The sequence below is a fragment of the Delphinus delphis genome, chromosome 16 (assembly GCF_949987515.2).
Source record: "Delphinus delphis chromosome 16, mDelDel1.2, whole genome shotgun sequence".
In the NCBI taxonomy this organism is placed as follows: domain Eukaryota; kingdom Metazoa; phylum Chordata; class Mammalia; order Artiodactyla; family Delphinidae; genus Delphinus; species Delphinus delphis.
The window spans coordinates 23,561,102-23,582,605 of NC_082698.1; the positions used below are offsets into that span (position 1 = coordinate 23,561,102).

The window sequence follows — 21,504 nt, forward strand, 5'->3', positions numbered from 1 at the left end:
TGTAGTAGTTTGCATCTAATAACCCCAAACTCCCAGTTACATTCCGATAAAAATGTTTACTTAAAGTCTTCCAGGTGCCCGATGAGAGAGGCTGAGCCTCGAGTTTGCAGAGTTGTAGGAAAAGGCACTCACCCGGGGTGAGGTGGAAGAAATACAGACTGAGTCAGAGGATCACATGCCTCACTCAGTACAACTTTCTGGAAAACCCTGGTATAGTGGCTGTTTTTAGGGTATGTGGGAGGTTTGTGGGATGGTGGTAGAAGCACAATTTGATTTAAAAGAAATTTAATAATTAAGAGTGGTTCACCAGGACTGAGAACAGAACGGTGGCCCTATTTACTACTTTCCCGCCTTGCTGTGTCTTTCTATTCTCAGCCTTAGTCTCAGCCTTTGCAGCCAAAGATCAGAATCTCAAACAACAAAGAAAACATAGCAGTTATGTGTAGTTCATCCCAGTACCTAAGCTGTGAGTTCTTCAAGAGCAGGGACCATGTCTCCTCCAGCTTTTGAAATCACTGGTCCCCATCCTAACAAAGAATGGATGCCACATGTGTGTGAGAGATACCTTGGCAGGTCATCAGATCTAGATGCTTCTATGACAGTCTTTCCAGCTCAGCATTCCTTCAACTTATGATACATCTCTGTCTAATGAGACCATCAGGTTTTGATGCAGACACATCACAGAAGACAAGAAATGCCTGTCCGTGATCTGCTTCTCTAACAACCTCCGTATCTATTCAAGAACAAGGTAAGAAGTAGGTTTGGATACCTTTTGTGGACCTACCTAATTTTCCTATGCCCTGGGGCATTTCCAAAGCAGTCAGCGATTGCTGCGATGGTGTATGGAGGGGATTGGCTGGGCAGGAAGGGGCATCACGGGGCTTACCGTGAACTGCGATATCTTTTGTGTCCTGGATGAGGGCATTCCCAGCAGCCACCTGGACAGTGATGGTATTGGTTCCCTCTGCTAGGAATGTGAAGGAAATGCTGCTGTCCAAGGTGATGAGGGGCTAAAAGAGAGAAGCAGGAACACTTATTTAGTCCTTTATGGGATATCAGACTCCCTCCTTTCCTGTAAATCTCAGACTGTCACCAATCTGCATAGCATTTGCATATCCCCAAGGATCCTAACTTGAAAAAGGAAAAAAAAATGCACAGCTTTCTGAAACTGTGATTGTATATCCAGTATCCAGGAAGGGCATTAATATACTTGAAATGCACTGTAAAATGTTAATTCTGAGAGATGAAGATAAGACTGGGCACCCTGGATTTTGCACGTCATTCTACTCCTTCTCCTGGGGCAAAGTAGAAGCATCTTTTGTAATCTATTCCCAGTGACTCTGGGCATAGGAGATCACTTTTCTCTTTTCCTCTAATATTCCGTGTCACTTCTATTTTCATCCTGTATTCCATCGGGCTGTAAGATTTTTTCAGAGAAGCGACCACATCTTATTTATTTCTGTATCAACCACCCTTGGCAAATTGTCTTACATCTAGCAGAATCCGTATATAACTTGGATGTATGGTGATATTATTGACATTTTGTTTGGTCATATCTATGTTTTCCATTGCAAGGCATTTCTAACAATTTAAATAAGTTGGAAAACATATAAACATGCATATCTGTGCTCACTTTTTAAGCTTTTTTTCCCTTTCTGTTTTCTTTCCTTGATCATGACAGACAGGGACTTGTCAAGGATAAAGAAAGAGAATAAGCATATTTTTTTTCTTGGGAATTAGGATCTTGATAGAAGCAGGTGCTTACTGGAGAGAAGAGAATGCAGATTCTGCGACTGAAGAGTCATTATTCAGTGATTATCTTGAAGCCAGTGCCCTCTCGAGTTATCTGGTGTTTGCAAGGTAAGACATATTAGTAGGAGGCTTCTCTAAGGCAGCTCGTGAAGAGATGTCACAAGTGCAGATGAGCAGACCCCTCTCCTCTCTGTGTGTTAGGACGACAATAGGATAGAGTAATGATGTAGCCAGTTGGGGATGTGTAGAGTTTCCCTTTTAAAATGTGGGTATCGGCCACCAGTGTTCACACAGCACACCCGTGCACCTGGACCCTGCAGAGGCTCAGACAGGCAGCTTTCAGACAGCGTCCCTCCTGCAAAACTGAAATTCCTCTTTAGCTCAGAATTTTCAACTGGGCCTCTGAAACAATCATTTGATTCCTTGGCTTTAATATTCTATTGCTCTATTTTATGACCAGGCTGATGGCTGGAGTTGGACAGGATTAGAGATATTGCCCTAAGCTTTCTGACACCCTTTCTTCTCTGCTTGCTAAATGAAAGAAAGAAGTGAGTACTGAAAGAGTTACACTCTTTATCTTAACTAAGGGTAAACCCCAGAGCCCAAGCATGCTTCTCCGTACTTATGGCTCTGTGATGATATGCACAAGGGTGTGGCCTTATTAATTAAACAACAAATGAGGTACAAGTAGGTTCTGTGATGAAAATCAACTCCCATGGGCCAAAAGTGGCTGTTCAGTGTCCTGTGTTGAGAAGGAAGCTGAAGTTAAGTTGGGCTCCGCATGGCAATGTCAGCCACTGACATGGAATAAAGGAAGAATGTGTGCCCTGAGTTACCACCTTTAGTGTAACAAGAACAGAGACTTGATACTCTGGCTCTGTTACTATTTTAATGAATTACCTTGGGCAAAATTTGTCCCCACTGTGTGCCTTAGGTCTTTATCTTTTAAATTAAAGGTTTGGGTTAGAAGTTGTGAGGACTCATTCTGGAATCAGAACACATAGGACTGATGAATGGCTTTTGGCAAATTTTCTAGTTCCTACTAGTCAACTCATTATGACTTACCTGTCAGAATACCTTCAACTGCTTCAGTACCTAGGTCATATTCTTTGGAAGGAAAATGAGATACCTCGATATACCAAACACAATGGCTAAATTTTCTTTAAAAATAATGATATCAAATATTATTGAGGATGTGGAGCCACTGGAACTCTCATCCATTTTTGGTGGGATGTACAATGGTGCAACGATGTAGGAAAAAGTTCAGTTTTACAAGAAATTGTGATAATTTTTTCCAAAGTAGTTGTAACATTTTATATTTATGACTTAGCAATTGAAGTCCTGGGGATTTAGTCAAGATAAAAGAAAATATCCACAAAGAAAAGAACATGTTTATAGCAGTACATTCATACTAGCCAAAAACTGAAAAGAACCTAGGAGAATTTATCAATAGGAAAATGAATAAACAAGTCATAGTATATGCATATAATGAACAGAAAAGAACAAATATTGATATATACAACAGTATGGATAAGTCCCCAACCATAAGAAATGAAAGCAGCCTTATATGAAAGAATTAACACGGTATGATTACATTAAAAGAAGTTCTAGAAAAGGCAAATCTAATTCATGACGAAAAAAATAGGGACTGGTTCTGGGGGTTGGGGTGGGAATTGACCAGGGGCATAAGAGAACTTTTGGGAGTGATGCTAATACTATATATCTTGATAGGAGTTTGGGTTACAGGTATTTGCCTTTGTTAGAACTCAGGAGCTACACACTTCAGATCTGTACATTTCACTGTTGATACATTTCATACCCCCCGGGGGAAAAAGTATAAACAAATAAAGGACTCTAGCTAATGATTTGCCACCTAAAGCATTTAGGACAAGGCATGTAAGTGCCTGAAATAAATCAAAATTTAAGATCGGTTGATGGCTGAACAGAGGGATGGACAGATAAACAGACATGATAAAACAAGCACAGTAGATGTTAATGATAGAATACAGAGGGTGGGTATGTGAATGTTCACTTCAACTTTAGTTTGTGTTTGAAGTTTTTAATAATAAAATGTTGGGAGAGAAACAAAACAAAAAAGCAATAACTGATGTGATGTTTTTCTTTTTGTTTGTTTGTTTGATCCCATGAATTGCTCTGCCCGTAACTGTATCACATTGTCCTTCCATTTTGGTTACTGCCGTCAGCTATCTCTAATCTCTTCCCAGCTCTCAGCCCCAGGATACTTTTCTCCACTAATGGTTGTCTCTTCAGGGAATCTGCACGACTATCACGTCATCTTCTTCAGCTTTCAGGGGTCTACATGGCCCCTGCTCCCCTTTCTCTGCACACTCGTCTTATCTTAGGCTTGGGTGATGGTGCTCTCCCAGACAATGATATCTCTTTCTGAGAGGAGTGGAATTCCTCCTGTCCCAGCAGATTTGGTCTCCTCTCTATCTGGCTGCTTTCCTAGAAGATCCAGGAACCAAACAAGGATGCACGTCTGCAGGACAAGGGAATGCCATCTGAGGTGGGAGGGAGCACGCCATCCCACCAGCCAGTCGGGGCTCTGAGCCACAGCAAACAAACTGTGTTGAATGTGAACACTTGGCCCCCAGGTAACAGGCCCCAGGCTTCTACCCTAGGGAAATAGCAGAAGCTAATTCTGTTTTCCAAATTGCTTTTGTTTTTCATCAGCTGTTGTGACATCATGGCTGATTTCACCTTCCTTGTAAAGCTGGAACACTCCACGGGATTCTTGAGTTCTTCACTGGCCACCCATGTCTAGTGCACAACACTAAATTAAATCAAGTGTTTTAAGGTTCATTTACTAACTCTACTAGGCAAGCAGACACATTTATTAAGCCAGAACTCTGTTAATCCCAGCAAATTGGCCTGTTAGAGCCCCACAGATCCAACAGGCGGTCGATTGACTTCTCCGTGTTTTGTCCAAGCTGCAGGGCCAGCCCACAGCAAGGCTCACGTCCTGCCTAGGCTGCAGGCTGCATCCCTGCCCACAGAGGATCCCTCATGTGCAACAGGTCATGTAGTATCCACGAAGCCCAGGAAGCCATCAATGAAGCTCTGAGTAACTAGTTAGGAGATTCCCACGTGACTAATGGATCAGGGAGCTTCAGGGAAATGTCTGGATGCAGCCTACACCAGATTCCCAATACATAGCAAGTCAAGTTAATATCGAATATTATAAAATCCCCACAATTTAAATGTACACCTTGATAAAACCTTCCATTCCTAAACTGGACAGACTATGTAATCACTACACTTGGCTCACTTAAAACCTTCAGAAGATTACATATGTGGAAAGTGCTTTACTTTATGAAGTGGAGAAGGCAAGATACATAATTGTGGATATGCTATGATGAGAACTACATGAGAGAAAAGTCTAAAATACATAAAAAGACCAAAAATAAATAAAGTAAATAGTACCTAAATATGTGTCATGACTATGGGAGTATTTTGAAAATTTATAGTTTTGGGGAAAAAAAATTCCCTCAAAGACACAGACACACACACACACACACACACACACACACACACACACACACACACACACACACACACACACACACACACACACACACACACACCTGTAAAAACTCTTCAAAAGTATCTCATTGTTGAAAATATCACTGTCCATGAATCTGGTTCTATCTTCCACTAGCCTATCCTAAATCTAAGTTTCTATGACAAACTAAAACACATCCGGTTATGTCATTCAAAGCCATTTGTCATCTATCCTCCCCAGTTTTAGTTTTTTATGCAATTTCTCCCCAAATGAATCCCTCTTTCATAGTGTCTGTCTACAGAGAACACAAATAGGCCCAAAGCCTGACCAGTGGGCACACATCCCTTCCCCTCCTCTCTGGCCTCAACTCTACCACTCCTTCAATGCCAGCTTAGGACCAACTTCATACACAACTTGCTCCAAGACCAAGAAGCCCGGCATCCATCCCCCCCTAGGCTGCCTGGCTGGGCCAGTAATGTTACATTCCTATTACCATTCCTTACAGTATCTATTTTGGGATGTTAACCTCATCTTCTTGAATAGATCGTTTCTTAAGGGCAACAAATGGAATTTATACTGCTTTGTGTTCCTCATAAGGTTTAGCACAAAATGCAGGTACTCGAGAAAGATCCACGGAGCTACTGATACAATTTAGCATCTCCCGCTGATAGACCTGTAGGTATATGGGCCTATGGTTGGATTTCAGGAATGCTTGCTCTCTTCTCTTTATTCGTACATCATCACACTTGCTCACCGATCATTGTGTGTGTGTGTTCATCTTGCCTTCTCATCAGGATTGTAATCTCCTTGAAGATAGAGACAAGATTGTAAGTGCTCTTCTGTTCCTAAGGGCACCAAGCAGAGGGTTGGCTATAAAGGTTTGTGGGGAGTCAACTGATTCTTATTGGGAGGTTGATTTAATTCAACCACCTGGGCAACCTGTCCAGTCCAATTCACCTGGTCACAACATAGAAACAGACACACACAAACGCATACACAGGGGATCATTTCTCCTTCATCAGTGATGTTCTGATGATTAAATAATATATATGAAGAGCCTAGTGCAAGGCCAATGCTAGAAAGAAATGCTCAAAATTAGTATTAGCTCCTTTTACAGATCGGTTTGTTCATCACAGGTAACCACATAGCTCGACACTCAGAGCACTCACCAAGACACACAAAGACACTCATTCATTTGCCAGGAAAATACAATGCTCACTACATCAATTTCTGGGCACTGTGGCCACACTGATGTGTTTCTGTCATGGTGCTTGCAAAAGCACTGAAGATGTAACTCTTTTAAACGGATGGAATAACCATGCTTGAAGGTGGGAGAGAAATCTCTAGAACCATGTCAGATTTGCCACTGAGATGTAGATGCCATTGATGCAAAGGATGAGCACGACAGTGACTGGATGTGTTCTAAGCACTTAAATGTCCTTCTTTACTTAATCCTCAGAGCAATATTAGAGTGTAGTAGCTACCAGTCTTATTCTGACATCACAATGAACAAAACTAAGGCACAGAGAAATTACCTGATTTGACAAAAGGCATGCAGCAAGGAGAATCTGAGTCTGGACCCCAACCCAGGTTTGTCTCATTTCAAAACCACTCTGTTCCAATGCCTCTAATGTACTATCATTCTCTTGGCTTTTTGGGAAGAAAAAACCAACTAGTAAGACCTTTGAGATCTTGGGTATTTGTACAGCACGTTATGCTCAAGGTTATAGATGGAAATTCCTAACCTAAGAAGTACTTCAGGTCATCCTCAATTAAAAAAATAAAACCATAATGCCATTCTGCAATTTTAAAATTTCCCTCTCATAATACAGATTAGATAGATAGATAGATGACAGAAAGATACTTCAAATAATAACTCAATGATGATCATGGATTAGATATTAGTATCCTTGATTTAGAGAAAACAACACTGAGCTTCAGATCAGGTGATTCTTTCAGACTAACAGATAATTGTTAGAGAAATAGAAACTAGGCTCTCCAAACACTTTGTCCACTTCTCTGTTGATCGAATATTTATTAGACACTGTCTGGTATTTCAGGCCTTAGAATAAACACCCAAAGAAAAAAATGGTGCTATAGAGAAACACTATCTTTGGTTCCTTGTGGTCTGTTGAGTTCATTGGGTTCATGATGGCCAAGAACTGCCCTCCCTACACACAGTTGTCTCCCAGTAAAGATCAACAGGTGAACAAACACTAACAGAAAAGAACTCCCTGGCTGGACAGCCCAAACCTCACATCCTCAGAGGTGAAATGAACTTAAAATCCTTCTCTGATGTTCTCCTCCTAGAAGATTTTCTCTTTTTTTTCCACCATGTATGTCTGCTGGTGTTTTAAAGCAGAATTTTAGGGTCTGTGATCTCCAAACAGGGTGATGCAGAGAAAGCATCCTGGGGCTGGGGGGTACATGGTAGATGGGAATTAGGAGACCTGGGTTTAGGTCTGGCTCGACAGCTAAACAGCTGTTTGACCCTAGGATGCTCATCTCACACAGGGAGCTTCACTTCTCTAATATACTAAATGGGGAATCTCATTAACTAACCTCCTACCTATTGTCTTGGTGAATAATAACACCAGAAATGCAAAAGCATCATAGTCTATACTAAGAACTTGAAAGTATACAGCACAAATGATGCAAACAGGAAACTGTCCCTTGGGTCCATAAATCTAATTCAGTCTTTTATCAAACCATCCTAACAGTCAGTTTTTACACCGAAATAGAAAGCATCCATGTAGTGAGTAAACTAGTCTGTGCCAGGGAGATACACAGTATCTTACTTAGTTTTCACAGAAATCGAGATGATGCAGGCATTATTCCCTCCAGTTTGCTGTTGAGTGAATTAAATTTTAGGTCAGATCACTTGATTAAGCTCACATAATAAACATGTAGCAGCGCTAGAAACCCAACCCTTGTCTCTCTGACCCCAAGGTCCGTATTCTCTCAACCACATCACGCTACCACCCTGGAAAAGAGCAGAATTTACAACATTGTAAACCAACTATACTTCAATAAAATGTTTTTTTTAATTTAAAATAAGAGCAGGGATGAATCATCTCCCACTCTCACCATGCAAAAGCTGAAGTTCTCTTCGGTCATCTCATAACAAACAAACAAAACTGGCACTGTTCCATTCCTTTTTAAAAGGAATTACTACACCAGCAACTGAATATTTATTTCCCCTTTCTTTAGATATCCAGCATTTCTGAGTCTGATATATCTTTCATAAATTTTTTTTTAAAGTAAAGGTCTAAGATGAGCAGTACCAATCACATCAAGAATGACTACAGAAAATGCAAAGACAAAAACAGGAAGAGCGAAAACCATGCAGCCCTTAAGCTGAGGAACCCTCAGCCACACTGCTCTCAGCTTCTGTCGTACGAGTGTGGTTATCCTTGAAAAAGCTTCGTCATCACCAGTTGCCAGGAGTAGGGAGTATCTGCAAAGTCCAGAGTTTGGCCCTGAAGTCCCTTTCTTTGAGACTTGGCAACATCAGTACCATGCCTAAGAGGAAGAACGTCAGTACCTGGCCCTAACAGAACACCTAGCAGGTCTTGCTAAAGATGCTTTACGTACATTATTATCCCATTCGACTTTCGCTGCCCTGCATTTAGATATCTAATTCGTGTTTCACAGATGGTGTCGCTTAATTTCAGAGATGCTAAATGACTTCCTTGATATTAGGCAGCAGGTGAGTAGAAAGGCCGGGATTAGAACAAAATGGAACAACATCAATATTAGAAATATTGGTTAGAGGGGCAAGAACAACCAGGTTTGTACAGATTCCCCAAGTACCCTTCCTTCCTTAGGATTATTTGAACTTTCCCTATTGTAACAACGAACTTGCTGTAGGAGGGTATGTCATATTCAATTACGTGGATTCATAGCTTCATTTAAGTACCCCCTACTGCCCACATCCCCCCTCTGCACCCCCCCCACCCAACATCAACACAGAAGTTAGAACACGGGAACATTCAGTATAGACCTAAGCACACACCAGTCAGAAAGGGCCAAACCTTTGTACTATTGCCGAACCACCAGAAATAGGTCAGGGTCCCCAGCTGGCTGGGCCACACAACGGCACTGATGTTGACCTCCTTGTTTCTTATGGCAACAAATGGAACTCGGAGATGAACGTGCTCCACGGGACCTAAGGGAACAAGGAGAACAATGTCAGTGTTTCTATTCCTGGAATAAACAAACAATCACACTCCCAGATTCTTAATCGTAACCTATAATAAAACAAGGATTGCAAACTCACAGATGTTGAGAAGTGTGTGTGTGTGTGTGTGTGTGTGTGTGTGTGTACTTGAAATGAAGTACCACGTATAATAGGGAACTCAAATCGGGATTCAGATTTTTTTCAGTGCCATCTGAATTTAATTTCCATCCGATGAGCCCAACCTCGAATGCTTATGAACCTCCAGTCCAAGGACAAAGCTAGTTTACTGGACACCTAGTCAATAAATAGGAAGATAAAGCGTGGTCTCTTGCGTTTCTGCCGAGTAGCCTGTATTGTGATTGGGGGTCAGTGCATTGTAGGGAGGGCTCCGCCATTATCCTCAATTGTTAATTGGCCCCATCTTGTTCAACAATCGGCCATTGTGCCTGTCATCTGCAACACTCAGTGGGTATCGTTCAGAGGCTCGCAAGGCTGTTTTATAGAAAGGAAAGAGCCCATCTCCCTAAATTGAAGGAGAAATAAGTGTCAGGTTCCCAAATAATTTAAAAAGCTGCTTGCTTAAAGGCGACCAAGCTTGTATTTTTTTTCTTCCTCAGAAAACTGATGTAAGCAGTCTCAGGTTCTAAACTAGCAAGTAACAGAATGGATTGGAACCCACCCTGTGCATACTAAGTGAGGATTTTAATTTAATTCATTTCCAAAATAACGTGAGAAGAGGAAAACGCTGTTGGAAAACGTTAGTGTATCAGCATTGCCTTTGTGGGTTAGGTCGGTTATTTTTTAACTCTGTGGGATTTTCTCCCCCACCCTTACCCCTTTCTTTTTCCTTTTTGTTTTCTTTTTTTCCTACCTACTTCCTTTCCTGCCTTTCTTCCCTTCCTTATATCCTTCCTACTTAGCCAAATCCAATGAAAATCTTCTAATTATCTGTCCACACTAAGTCAGAGCACATTTCCCTGGTTTCCACCATGATGGTGTCGATGAGCTAAAGTGACTAAAGGTCACAGCTGTGGCATGCCAGCTCTTTAGCCTGGGCGCCTTGAGTTCTTCTCATGGGTGGGACATTTTCCAGGCCACCCAGCCTTCACTATTGATGTCTTGGGTTATTTTGGAGACAGCTCAGTTTAAAGGGAAGAAAACAGATGGATACTTTTCACTTCTGCTCCTGTTTAATTTTAGATGTATGACCTTTTCCTCTATCTTACAGAACCTTGAGTCTACACAGACTGTTATGCTGTGCCCTGCCTTCCTTACAGTAATAAGAACATATGAAAGTGATGTGTGGATGTTAAAGGTATCATATAATTAATTGTGTGCTGACACTGTTTCCACCACCACCACTACCACTCCCACCACATCATCACTGTTACTGTGTATCACTGTGTAGAAGTCCCTCTTGAGAGAGTGAGCGTTCTGAGTCTCACCGGGTACCTCCTATGTCGTAAGTAAATTTATATTGGGATAAAAGGTGTTTGGACAGGGACTGATGTTCGGGTGAGGAGATCAGCCAGACTGGCTTGCCACCTCCCAGATGATATTTTCCTGAACAATCAACAAGTGAATCTGTGTATCTACAGTGTGAAAATATTCCTTGCCTACTGCTCTCTCACCTGACCCCAGACATACGGTTCCTCAAGGTTTCTTTCAACAAATAATTTCAAACCTGTCACTTCAGATACACATTTGGCTGAAGGTTTAATTATTTTCAATGAGTAAATCTGTTTAATTATTTTTGTATGGTTTGACTGTTGGTGAGAATAAACACACACACACACATACACACACACACACGCGTGAGAAAATATCACCTACTTTTCATTGCTATATTTACTCATTCTTAGGAGTTTTTCTGGTTTATCTCTCTTTGTTGTTTGTGTGTTACTGATCATTGTGGAAGAGAATAAGGCAATGGGAAGGGGACCCTGGCCTGGTCATGAATCTGGGTCTTATTTTAACACCTCAGAGTTGTTCTTCGTGCCCAGATTCACATCCCTCATTCTTCTCCTGCTGGGAAAAGGGCCCCTTTTATGCTCAAAGTCAATGCTTCTTTTTGTTTTTTAATTGAGGTACAGTTGATTTACAATATTGTGCTAGTTCCAGGTGTACAGCAAAGTGATTCGGTTATACACATATACATATATATAAATATTCTTTTTTTTTTTTTTTCTTTTTGCGGTACACGGGCCTCTCACTGCTGTGGCCTCTCCCGCTGCGGAGCACAGGCTCCGGACGCACAGGCTCAGCGGCCATGGCTCACGGGCCCAGCCGCTCAACGGCACGTGGGATCTTCCCGGACCGGGGCACGAACCCGTGTCCCCTGCATCGGCAGGCGGACTCTCAACCACCGCGCCACCAGGGAAGCCCTATAAATATTCTTTTCTTCAAGTCTTTTCTATTATAGGTTATTACAAGATATTGAATATAGTTCCCCGTGCTACACAATAAATCCTTGCTGCTTATTTGTTTTACATGCAGTAGCGTGTATCTGTTAATCCCATGCTCCTAATTTATCCCTCACCCTCTTCCCCTTCGGTAACCGTAAGTCTATTTTCTATGTCTGTGAGTCTGTTTCTGTTCTGTAAATAAGCTCATTTGTACTGATTTTTAGATAACGCTGCTGTCTTATCTCTCTCCCTCAAAACGCATGGAGCCCATTCCCCTGGCCAGCTCATGGGAACCCTGGGCTTTTCCACAGTTCAGTGATGTCGCTATGACTCATGGCCCTAGACAGGCTTCTCAGCTTTAGGTCACTCAGAGGCTTCAGCTCAACCAGGGCTTACCTTGTTGGGTACTTTGATACCCCAAAATATAAAATGAGACCTCCTTCTCCCTAAACTCATGCCAAACACAAAAGGGGTGGGGCTTCCACGAATTAGAACACCATCAAGCATGGCCACACATACGCCAGCTTCAGGACAAGTACATTTGGGTAAATAGAATCTCAAGCAACAACATCAAACAGCTTTTCAGGGCAAAGAACCTGAGCCGGAAGCTCCAGACTTCAATCTACAGGTAAACCATGGATCGGGGAGAGGAGAGCTGAGGGATTCAGGAGGGAACACAGCAAACTCCTAAAATCCGCACCGTCAAAGAGAGCTCTTTCTGATAAAACTCTAATAATCTGTGCGAGATTGGTTATCATGGGTGGCTAACAACTACCTTTGTTAGCTAATGGCCCAAGATGAGGCCAAGAGCAGTTTCCACTACAATAACTGTCTGGTAAATGCAGCCATGATTGATTTGGAGGAAATTATGAGCGCGAAAAAAGTTTCAAGGGACGTTTCCTTCTTCACGCACGTAACCCACAGTAGAAACCTGTTCCCTGCTCTTGTGTTTTTTTTTTGCCACTGAAATACATTGGTCACTGTGCCTGGCAGGCAAGGCCCACTCTTGGCAGAATTAGGAACATGGGTGGGGCAGGTCGTTGGAATAGAGGAAAGAAAATGTTTTTTCTTTGTCTTCATTTTTAAAGGCGGCAGAAGTGTCAGGTAGAAAGTGAATGGGAAGTACTTAGTAGTTACTAGAGCAGGTAACACTCAGCATGTGCCAGGCTGGGTGCTAAGTGGCATTTTGCACACTGTGCAGAACAACACTGATGTTGACCTGAGATCATCATCTTTAGAAAGACCTGTGGGCAAGACTGGCCCTTTGCTGGAATCTGGGAACTTGGCTCTGGGAGTGTTTCCAGTCAACAGTGAGCTGATGAGATTGGTTCACTCCGCCTATTTTTTTTTTTTTTTTTTAACCAATGATAGGGTTTATTTTGAAAAAATGCTTTCCTCGGGGAGTCTGGAATTTTGGTATACCCTAGGCAGAGGATGGCTACTTGACCAGTCCCCAGTAAAAGCCACAGGCACTGAGTCCCCGGTGAACTTCTCTGGTAAATAGCCCTTCATATGTGTTGCTACAACTCATTGCTGGAGGAATTATGCATGTTTTATGTGACTCCATGGGGAGAGGACTCTTGGAAGTTTGCACCTAGTTTCCTCCAGACTCTGTCCCCCTGGCCTTTTCCCTCTGCTGATCTCGACGTGTCTCCTTTCAGTGTAATAAATTATAGTCTGAAGTATGACTATATGCTGAATCTTATGAGTCCTTCCAGCAAATAACTGAACCTGGGAGGGTATGTCTTGGGGACCCCTGACACACACACATAATCCAATTTGATTCTCATGGCCTTGCTATAATCTAAGTATTAAAAGTGAGGAAACAGGGGTCTGTAAAGACTAAGAAAGTTGACTGACAGTAGACATTTCACAAACGGATGTGATCAGAATCCAAACACAGGTCTCCCTTGCTCTAAACATGGCTCATAAACACCTTGCACACCCCCCACCTGGGTTTCTGACCTGTTGCTTCTGACACAGAATTATTATTGTCGGTGTGGTGTGGTTATCACCCCTGGGGCTATTGGTGGGCCGTTTCTCACAGTACCTTCCCACCCTCACCAGAATGTAAACTCTGCAAGGGCAGGGCCATCTCTGTATTGTCGCCTCCCAGTGCCTAGCAGAAGCCTTGCATATATTAAGAACTCAACAAATATTCATTGAATAAATTAGTAAATGATTGGGTGTGTTATCTGTGTTTCCTATTTATTGTTACAAGATCCCTGTGAAGCAAGGTGCCAGTTAGAATTAAGGCATTTTGAAACTGAAGTTCAGAAGACCCAGAGAAGAAATCATTTATCTCACAGTCATGTAGTGTGGCGTCTTTAAGGATATAACACGTATAATCCAGGTCTTTCTCCATGCACTTCCCTCATCACTGCTGGTCCTTATGCTGCTATTGTGACCAGAATGCTAGGAGACCAGCTAGGTCACTGTTTGCCAGGGACCTTTTTTTTTTTGCGGTACGCGGGCCTCTCACTGTTGTGGCTTCTCCCCTTGCGGAGCACAGGCTCCGGACACGCAGGCTCAGCGGCCATGGCTCACGGGCCCAGCCGCTCCGCGGTATGTGGGATCTTCCCGGACCGGGACACGAACCCGTGTCCCCTGCATCGGCAGGCGGACTCTCAACCACTGCGCCACCAGGGAAGCCCACATCTCAATCTTTTGATTGAGGTCATCATTAGGGGTAGTAGTCACACCAAATCTTGCTCAGCTTGGAATCCCGGGAAGTCTGAACAAAGGGAGTTGTCAACTGGGAAGAAAGTAAGAGAGGCGATGGCTCACGCTACTTACAAACCACGTGCAGGAAGAGGACAGCTGTGTCTGAGCCCAGGTTGTTCTCCGCATGGGCCGTCACCTGGAAGATCCCCGCACTCTTGTACACGTGCTTGATGCCGTCCTCGATGGGACTGAAGTTAGCATAGGACACTGCAATCCCATCCCCAAAGTCCAGTTGGATGTTTGTCCTTTGGAGATCACCCTGCAAGGTGGAATAGCAGTTGGCCTGGGCCCATTCACATGGTCCAGCCTGCTTCCTATTTGATGCTTGGTCCTGGGCCTTCAGCATCATCCTCTGAGGCCCTAATCTCTCCCAGAGGGCTGAAACACCCTCGACACAATCGTCAGACTCTCTCTACTGGGCACTATGGACAGGTACTATGGACCTATTGCCCCTGTATGCCCAAGCTTGGGGCAGCCTGATTTGGTTGACACCGCCAATTATGGATAAGGTAGAGCCTCTGTGAAGCTATGAACTGGGGAAGCCAAGGGCTTCCCTGGCTCCCTCATACACATTGTTCAATAATTTCTCTCCTGTGTCATCATCATTATTGTCGTCCTCCTCATCATCGTAGTAGTAGTAACAGCTAATACTGATAAAGTTTCCTTCCAGTTCTAAGCAATTAATCCCCTCACAACTCTATAATGTAGAGAGTATTACTGGGCCCATTTCTAAAATGGGGACAAAAATAAATTAAGTAATTAGATCAAAGTCTTTGCAGCCACTACTGGAAGAGCCAAGTTTTGAACCCAGGCAGCCTGGTGTCAATACTCTCAACCACCTCAATACTCTCAATGCTATAACTATAATTGTCCCATTTTTTAGAATTTATTATTAGGTTCCAAGCATTATGCTAATCACATATTATATAATACCATCTTTAAAGTAACTCTGTGAGATAGGATGATTATTTCCATTCTACAGATGAATACTGCATACCAGCTGAAACTAGACCTGTGCTCTGTTGACCTTGGGTTTCCCTAAACCTGCCTAAGCTCCCTCTTCCCTAAAGCCTTTTTTGACCATCTCAGCTCACAGATATTCCTGCCTCTTGAGACGCTAAGAGCCCCCGGGTGCTGCCTGTGGAGGTGATGTCAGTGGTTCAGTTGCGTGCATCTTACCATCCCAAGTTGATCCTTAGCTGATTAAGGGCTGATATTGAACCCCATCCTTTCTTGTCCTTCTCCCCCCTGTATTGGGCCAACACTCTGGATAAATTAAATTGAACCTGACCATAAGATAAGGATCCTGGATGAAAAAGAAGAGTTGGGTCTCTCTACTTATTGACAAAGATGGTTGATGGAATAAAAAGAGAAATACATCATTTTAGAACTATCTGCCCAGTGAACGTGCATTCATCACATTCTGTGCATTCTGTCTCTTCCCCCGTGGCAACCCAGAGATGAGTTGGTTGGTATCAAAATATTAATAGGCGCTACCTTGCCCCTCACACGATGTCAACTACCCTTGAGTTTATGAATATAAATTAAAGGGAAATGAACTGAAGGCAATTCAAATGGATAAGATCATGGCTCTTCACATCTATTCAAGAGAAGTTTTTTATAGAGCTGGTCCTGGAAACTCCCTAGTGGGAATGTGATAATGACCTCCTCTGAATATTAAATTTCTTTAATTAAAGCACCCAGTGTGGATGAAGCCTAAAGAATCTGTCAGCCCGGGATAAGGAACCCTCACCGTCCTGTCCAGTGTGGGCCAGACTTTAAAGGTCTCTAAAGTATTCAGAGTTAGGGGAAAAACTCCTGGCCTGCTTTGGTCTCCTTCCAAACTCTCAAGAGCACACAGTAATTTGCATTTAAATTTAGATGGCTTTGTAAATCAGGCAAGCTTTCTTGCCCCAGCACCTCAGAAAGGAGTGCCTGAAAAATTCCCTGGTTTGGAAACAGATGAAACAACTCATATAGGAAGCAAGAAGCATACAGCAGAGCTATTTCTACCCTGGAATGAACGAACGCAGTCTGATTTTACTGCCGAGATCGCAGAAGACCTAAAAGGTGAACTAATGGAGCAGGTAGCTGATGGAAAATCAACTCATATGACATTCTTTATAAAAATAAGTTTAAAGGGTTAGAATCACTTCCCCCCACCTTCACACTCATACTTTCAAGACCCTTTGAAAACCTTGTGGGCTTTTCTAATCTGTGGGATTAAGGGTTTAAAAAAAAAAAAAAAAGGAAAAAATGTGAATTTCCTTCTTCCGGCAAAGTTTACAGTATACAATCTAATGATAATAAACATTCCTCCAAAGATGCAGACCCTAAAGGGATACCTCAAAGAATATATTCAAATTTGCACCTGCCCAGAGACGAGGGGGCCCCACTTCTGTATTGTGGAATGAAGGGAACAGGGTCCCTAAATATCCCAAGACCTCTTTCACCCCTTCCATCTTCTCCCAGGAGTCTTCACTTCTCACCATTGACTTTGTTACAAGGACTGGTGGGAAAACGTGATCTTCTCTTCCCATCTGGAAGTGGGCAATGACCTGCCTGTGAGTTCTGACCTCACAGACGCAGGAGGGTCTCCCCTACCTCCTCCATGAGGATGATGAAGGTCGCATTGTGCCCCTGCTCTGCCACCAGGCGCCCATCGGTCGTCACCACGTGGAGGCCGTGAGGGGCTTTTCCGGGGCATATCTGGGCCTTGGCGGTGTACTTCTCCCTCAGTCCGTCTGTGCAGTTGTTGGACACGATCCGCCGGTACCTGAGAGGTATTGACCATCGTCAGTGGTGGGGTTTGTGCCAGTGTGTGCACCCTCGCATGCGCACGTACGGCAGAGCGTGCAGGAGAACAAGAGCGAGACAGAGATTCCGCACAGCTGCATCTATAGGCTGAGTCCCAAAGACAACAGCCATTTAGGATGCTAAGCAAACGCTGAGAAACTGCTATCCCTCCATCTCAGAAAGAGCAGCTCCTTAAACATTATTATCGATCCTACTGGTGAAACGCAGATCGCATCAGTGTCTAAACCAGGCAAGAAAAATCAATGTCTGACTCACACATGATACAGGAGGATACAGACCCACTGGACTAGGAAAGCAAGGAAAGCAGGTGCTTCTCTCTGTGATGGAGAGACTTGTGCCTACCTCCCTGAGGCCAGAAAGCAGCTAGAAGATCAGCCTTCTAACTATGACTACTCAGGAACCCTCTTCTGGTCTTCCCTCTACCCCCAGGACATCATCCCATTCCCTAATACCTAATAGCCTTTACTGTGGAGCCACTGGGCTCTTTTACAGCACATTTTCTCTCCTTGTTAATATTTCATTTCTCACTCATCACCAATGCCAGACTAGAAGCACCAGTTTGAAACTCCTATTTGATCCTGCTGTGGTAAAACTGCCTCAAAGAAGAAGCTTGCATGGGAAAACTTCCCCGTAAACACTGTGACCTTCTAGGTTAAAGGCATCTTTGCGCACAGTGATGACATGACATCTCGCTTGACCACTGACCCCAGCACGTGAAACCGAGAGCTTGCCCACAGCCCTGACCTGCACGACAGACTTTATTTCCAGGCACATCACTGTCTGTAAGGCTGCATAAAATCAATACTCTGGTAAAACCACATAAAATAAATGCGCCACAGACACCTACACCACCACCACCATCATCGCCATCATCACATCACATCTTTCACCCTGTGTGTCAGGAGTAATCAACCGGTCCATCCATGTTGCCTTTTTCTGGTGGCCTTGAGAGCAGGTGAAAGCAAATTCCTGATAAGTGATACCAGTCTTGCACTATCCCTGATATTTCCTCTCCCCCTGCCCCTCACGTACTGCTGAATTACCAGCTCCACATCTCCATCCAGAGATCTCAGGAGGGTGTCAAGCAAATGTTATATGTAGTTATTGCCTCATAAGCAATTATAATATATCCTCTTATAGATATATCAATATATCATTTTTAATTGTCAACTGAATTCATAATGGTTCTAGAGCTCCTCTGTCCAATAAGCTAGCCACTTTCCACCTGTGGTTACTGAGAACTTGGTTAGTGGTGTGTGTTGAAATGATAATATTTTGGACATACTGAGCTAAATAAAATATATTACCAAAGTTAATTTCACTTTTTTAAAAAAACGTTTTCAGCGTGGCTATTTTAGAATGTTAAATTACACGTGTGGCTCGTATTATAGTTCTTTTGGTCGGCACTGGTCTATATAATCAAACTTTTCTAACCTATACCTTCTTGCTGAGCTTTAGTCATTTAGAAGATACTGAGTTTTACCTATGATAGATATTTTGGTGGGTATCATGTCCTAATGCACACTTGATATCACCCAACTCTTCAGTCTCAACTGGCCAGCTGGTCGACAATTTGTACTAGAAGCCAACATTTAAGCAACCTGGAGATTCACTTGTTGTGAATCTTTTGAAAAAAATGAATAGTTTTTCCCTTTCATCTTCTTGATTTATTTGATGGCTACTTGGGGTTTTGGTGCACCTAACTTGCTTAAACTTGGGTCTTACCTACACATGTCACAGGATCATATGAGAAGCCCTAATGCAATTATCTTCCAGCTTATGTCCAGGTATGTTCTGGCTGGGAATTTGGTGGCGTAGCTCATCTTCTGTGCCCATTGTATTCCTCTTCCTCAAACTTCGTAGCACTTTAGTCTCTGACACCACATGTCTTTAAGTTTCATGCTGCTGGATCTGTAGTTTGAGTGGCTTAAATCCCTAAGACCATTCACGTACAATAAGATGACATCAGCAGTGCTCAAACATCAGCTCAGATCCCAGGAATAGCTCCCTAAGAACCAAATTTTTGGCTAAAAAATGTATGTTTCTCACAGTATCTCAGACCACTCAATATACCTCTTCCATCATGTTTTTTCTTCCTCTGTAGACATCAGTTGGGTAGATAGTACTCCTACCACCATTTTACAACCAAGTAAGGTAAAAGTACTGAGCTGGTGAGTAACTTGTGTGAGATGTTAGAAGATCCATTGGAAGAGCTGAGACTGAATTCCAGAACACTTTAGTCCCTTGCTACTCAAAGATTAATGCCCAGCAATGCTGACATCGCATGGGAGCTTGTCGAAATGAAGAATCTCAATGCCACTCTAGATCTCCTAAATCAGAAGCTATTATTTTAACAAGATCCCCAGGTGATTCACAGCACATTAAATTTTAAAAAGCACTGTCTCAGACCACCAATCCACTTTCCAAATCTGTTCTAGGTCATAGGAGTGGCAAAGGAAAGGGGAAGACAACAGATCTCCAAGGAAAATTTTTTCAAGCATCTGAGTGAGTAAGTAATAAGTGAACAAAGAGAGAAACATACATAACTTGACAAGTATAGAGAGTGTGCCTTGATCTTCTTAATCCAGGAGTTCCTAGGATGGGACTTTTGACTTTTCATTCTAAATTTTCGTCATCGGTCTACGAGAGCTTCAGTTCATCTATCACTAGAAAGCACTGTAGTATCTGCACACCACTAGTGTTCATCTATTTCCATTGGGGTCTGGAAAATAAGGTGGCATCGCCTTCCAAAAGAGAAGGTCTGATCAAATAATAGCTATGGTATTTCAGAGGCAAATAGCAAAAGGTACTGAAATCTGGGTAATCAGAAATCTCTCTTTTTTTTTTAACACCTTTATTGGAGTATAATTGCTTTACAATGGTGTGTTAGTTTCTGCTGTATAACAAAGTGAATCAGCTATATGTGTACATATATCCCCATATGTCCTCCCTCTTGCGTCTCCCTCTCACCCTCCCTATCCCACCCCTCTAGAAATCTCTTTTGATGCTCCAAAAAAGCTAGCTCCAGCTAAAGAACCCTTCAGCTTTCCTCAGAAGCCACCTGTTACAAACAAACTCTATCTACACTCCACCTTGCTTCAGTAGGAGTCCTCCTTTGATCCCAACTTAGGGAAACAGGGAAACAGTGATTGGAGCTCCTTCAGGTATTTTACTTACCCAGTGCTGTTAAGGTAGCTTTGACCAAGGCTGCAGTCCTTTGACGGGGATGCTGGATTGTACCAGAAAGCTGGGACACACTGGCTTTCTCCATGTCTCTCATAGCCATAGTCACTGTCGAGAAAATAAATATTGCATACTGGTATAGATGCACAAATGTGAAAATACCCACAGGCACACACAAACACATCCCTTTAACCATCCCCAAAGCTGCAACACATTCTTTAAATATTCCCAGTCGGGACAAATATTCATACTTCGAAAATAGATTTTCAGATTTGGAAATAATCCCAAAGTCGTTCGGAGTTCAGTGTATAGAAGACATAATAGATTGTCAGATGGAGGGTCCAGGCTTAAACAAGTACGGATGTACATGATGTGGCAGGTACACTGGCTTGGGGTGGGTGTGCGGGATGCTGTAAGCTTGAAAGTATATTTTGGATCACAGTGGATTTACTGAAATAAGTAGATGACAACCAAGAAGATGACTTTAACGGTCAAGATTTATTTCTGTGTTCAGATTCCACATTTTATTCCAAAATGGAATTCATTGATCTTATTTTCATTTTTTCTGAAATTCTCTCTCAAACAAATATACACCTTTGCATTCACATATACACAGTCATTCAAACTTTCCCCAACTATTTATAACATAGGTCCCTTGTTTCCTTTAGGAAAAAACAACACACACACACACACACACACACACACACACACAAAACCCCACAAAAACTATACTGTAGCTCTTCTCCATGTTTTTGTAAAAGCCTAGCCACAGTAAAATGAAGAAACAAAGTCTGGTATGATTTTCTGCTCCTTTCCTCCACATTCCAGAGTGAGGAAGTCATCGACCATTGTAGGAGAGGCGCTCTCCCATCTGAAATGTAAATGGTGTTGCCTTACTTCTTGGACTTTTATAAAGCTCC

General features: G+C 42.7%; 1 protein-coding gene across 1 annotated transcript in view; it reads right to left on the reverse strand.

Moving 5' to 3' along the window:
- Window positions 1-21,504, reverse strand: part of SORCS3 (sortilin related VPS10 domain containing receptor 3) — a 576,395-nt gene that overhangs the window by 16,104 nt on the left and 538,787 nt on the right. The window contains exons 17-21 of the mRNA XM_060033570.1: window positions 20,579-20,692; window positions 17,189-17,360; window positions 14,657-14,843; window positions 9,310-9,443; window positions 887-1,010 (exon numbers count right to left, since the gene is read on the reverse strand). Coding sequence (XP_059889553.1) covers window positions 887-1,010; window positions 9,310-9,443; window positions 14,657-14,843; window positions 17,189-17,360; window positions 20,579-20,692 — 731 coding nt within the window. The remainder of the gene's footprint in view (window positions 1-886; window positions 1,011-9,309; window positions 9,444-14,656; window positions 14,844-17,188; window positions 17,361-20,578; window positions 20,693-21,504) is intronic.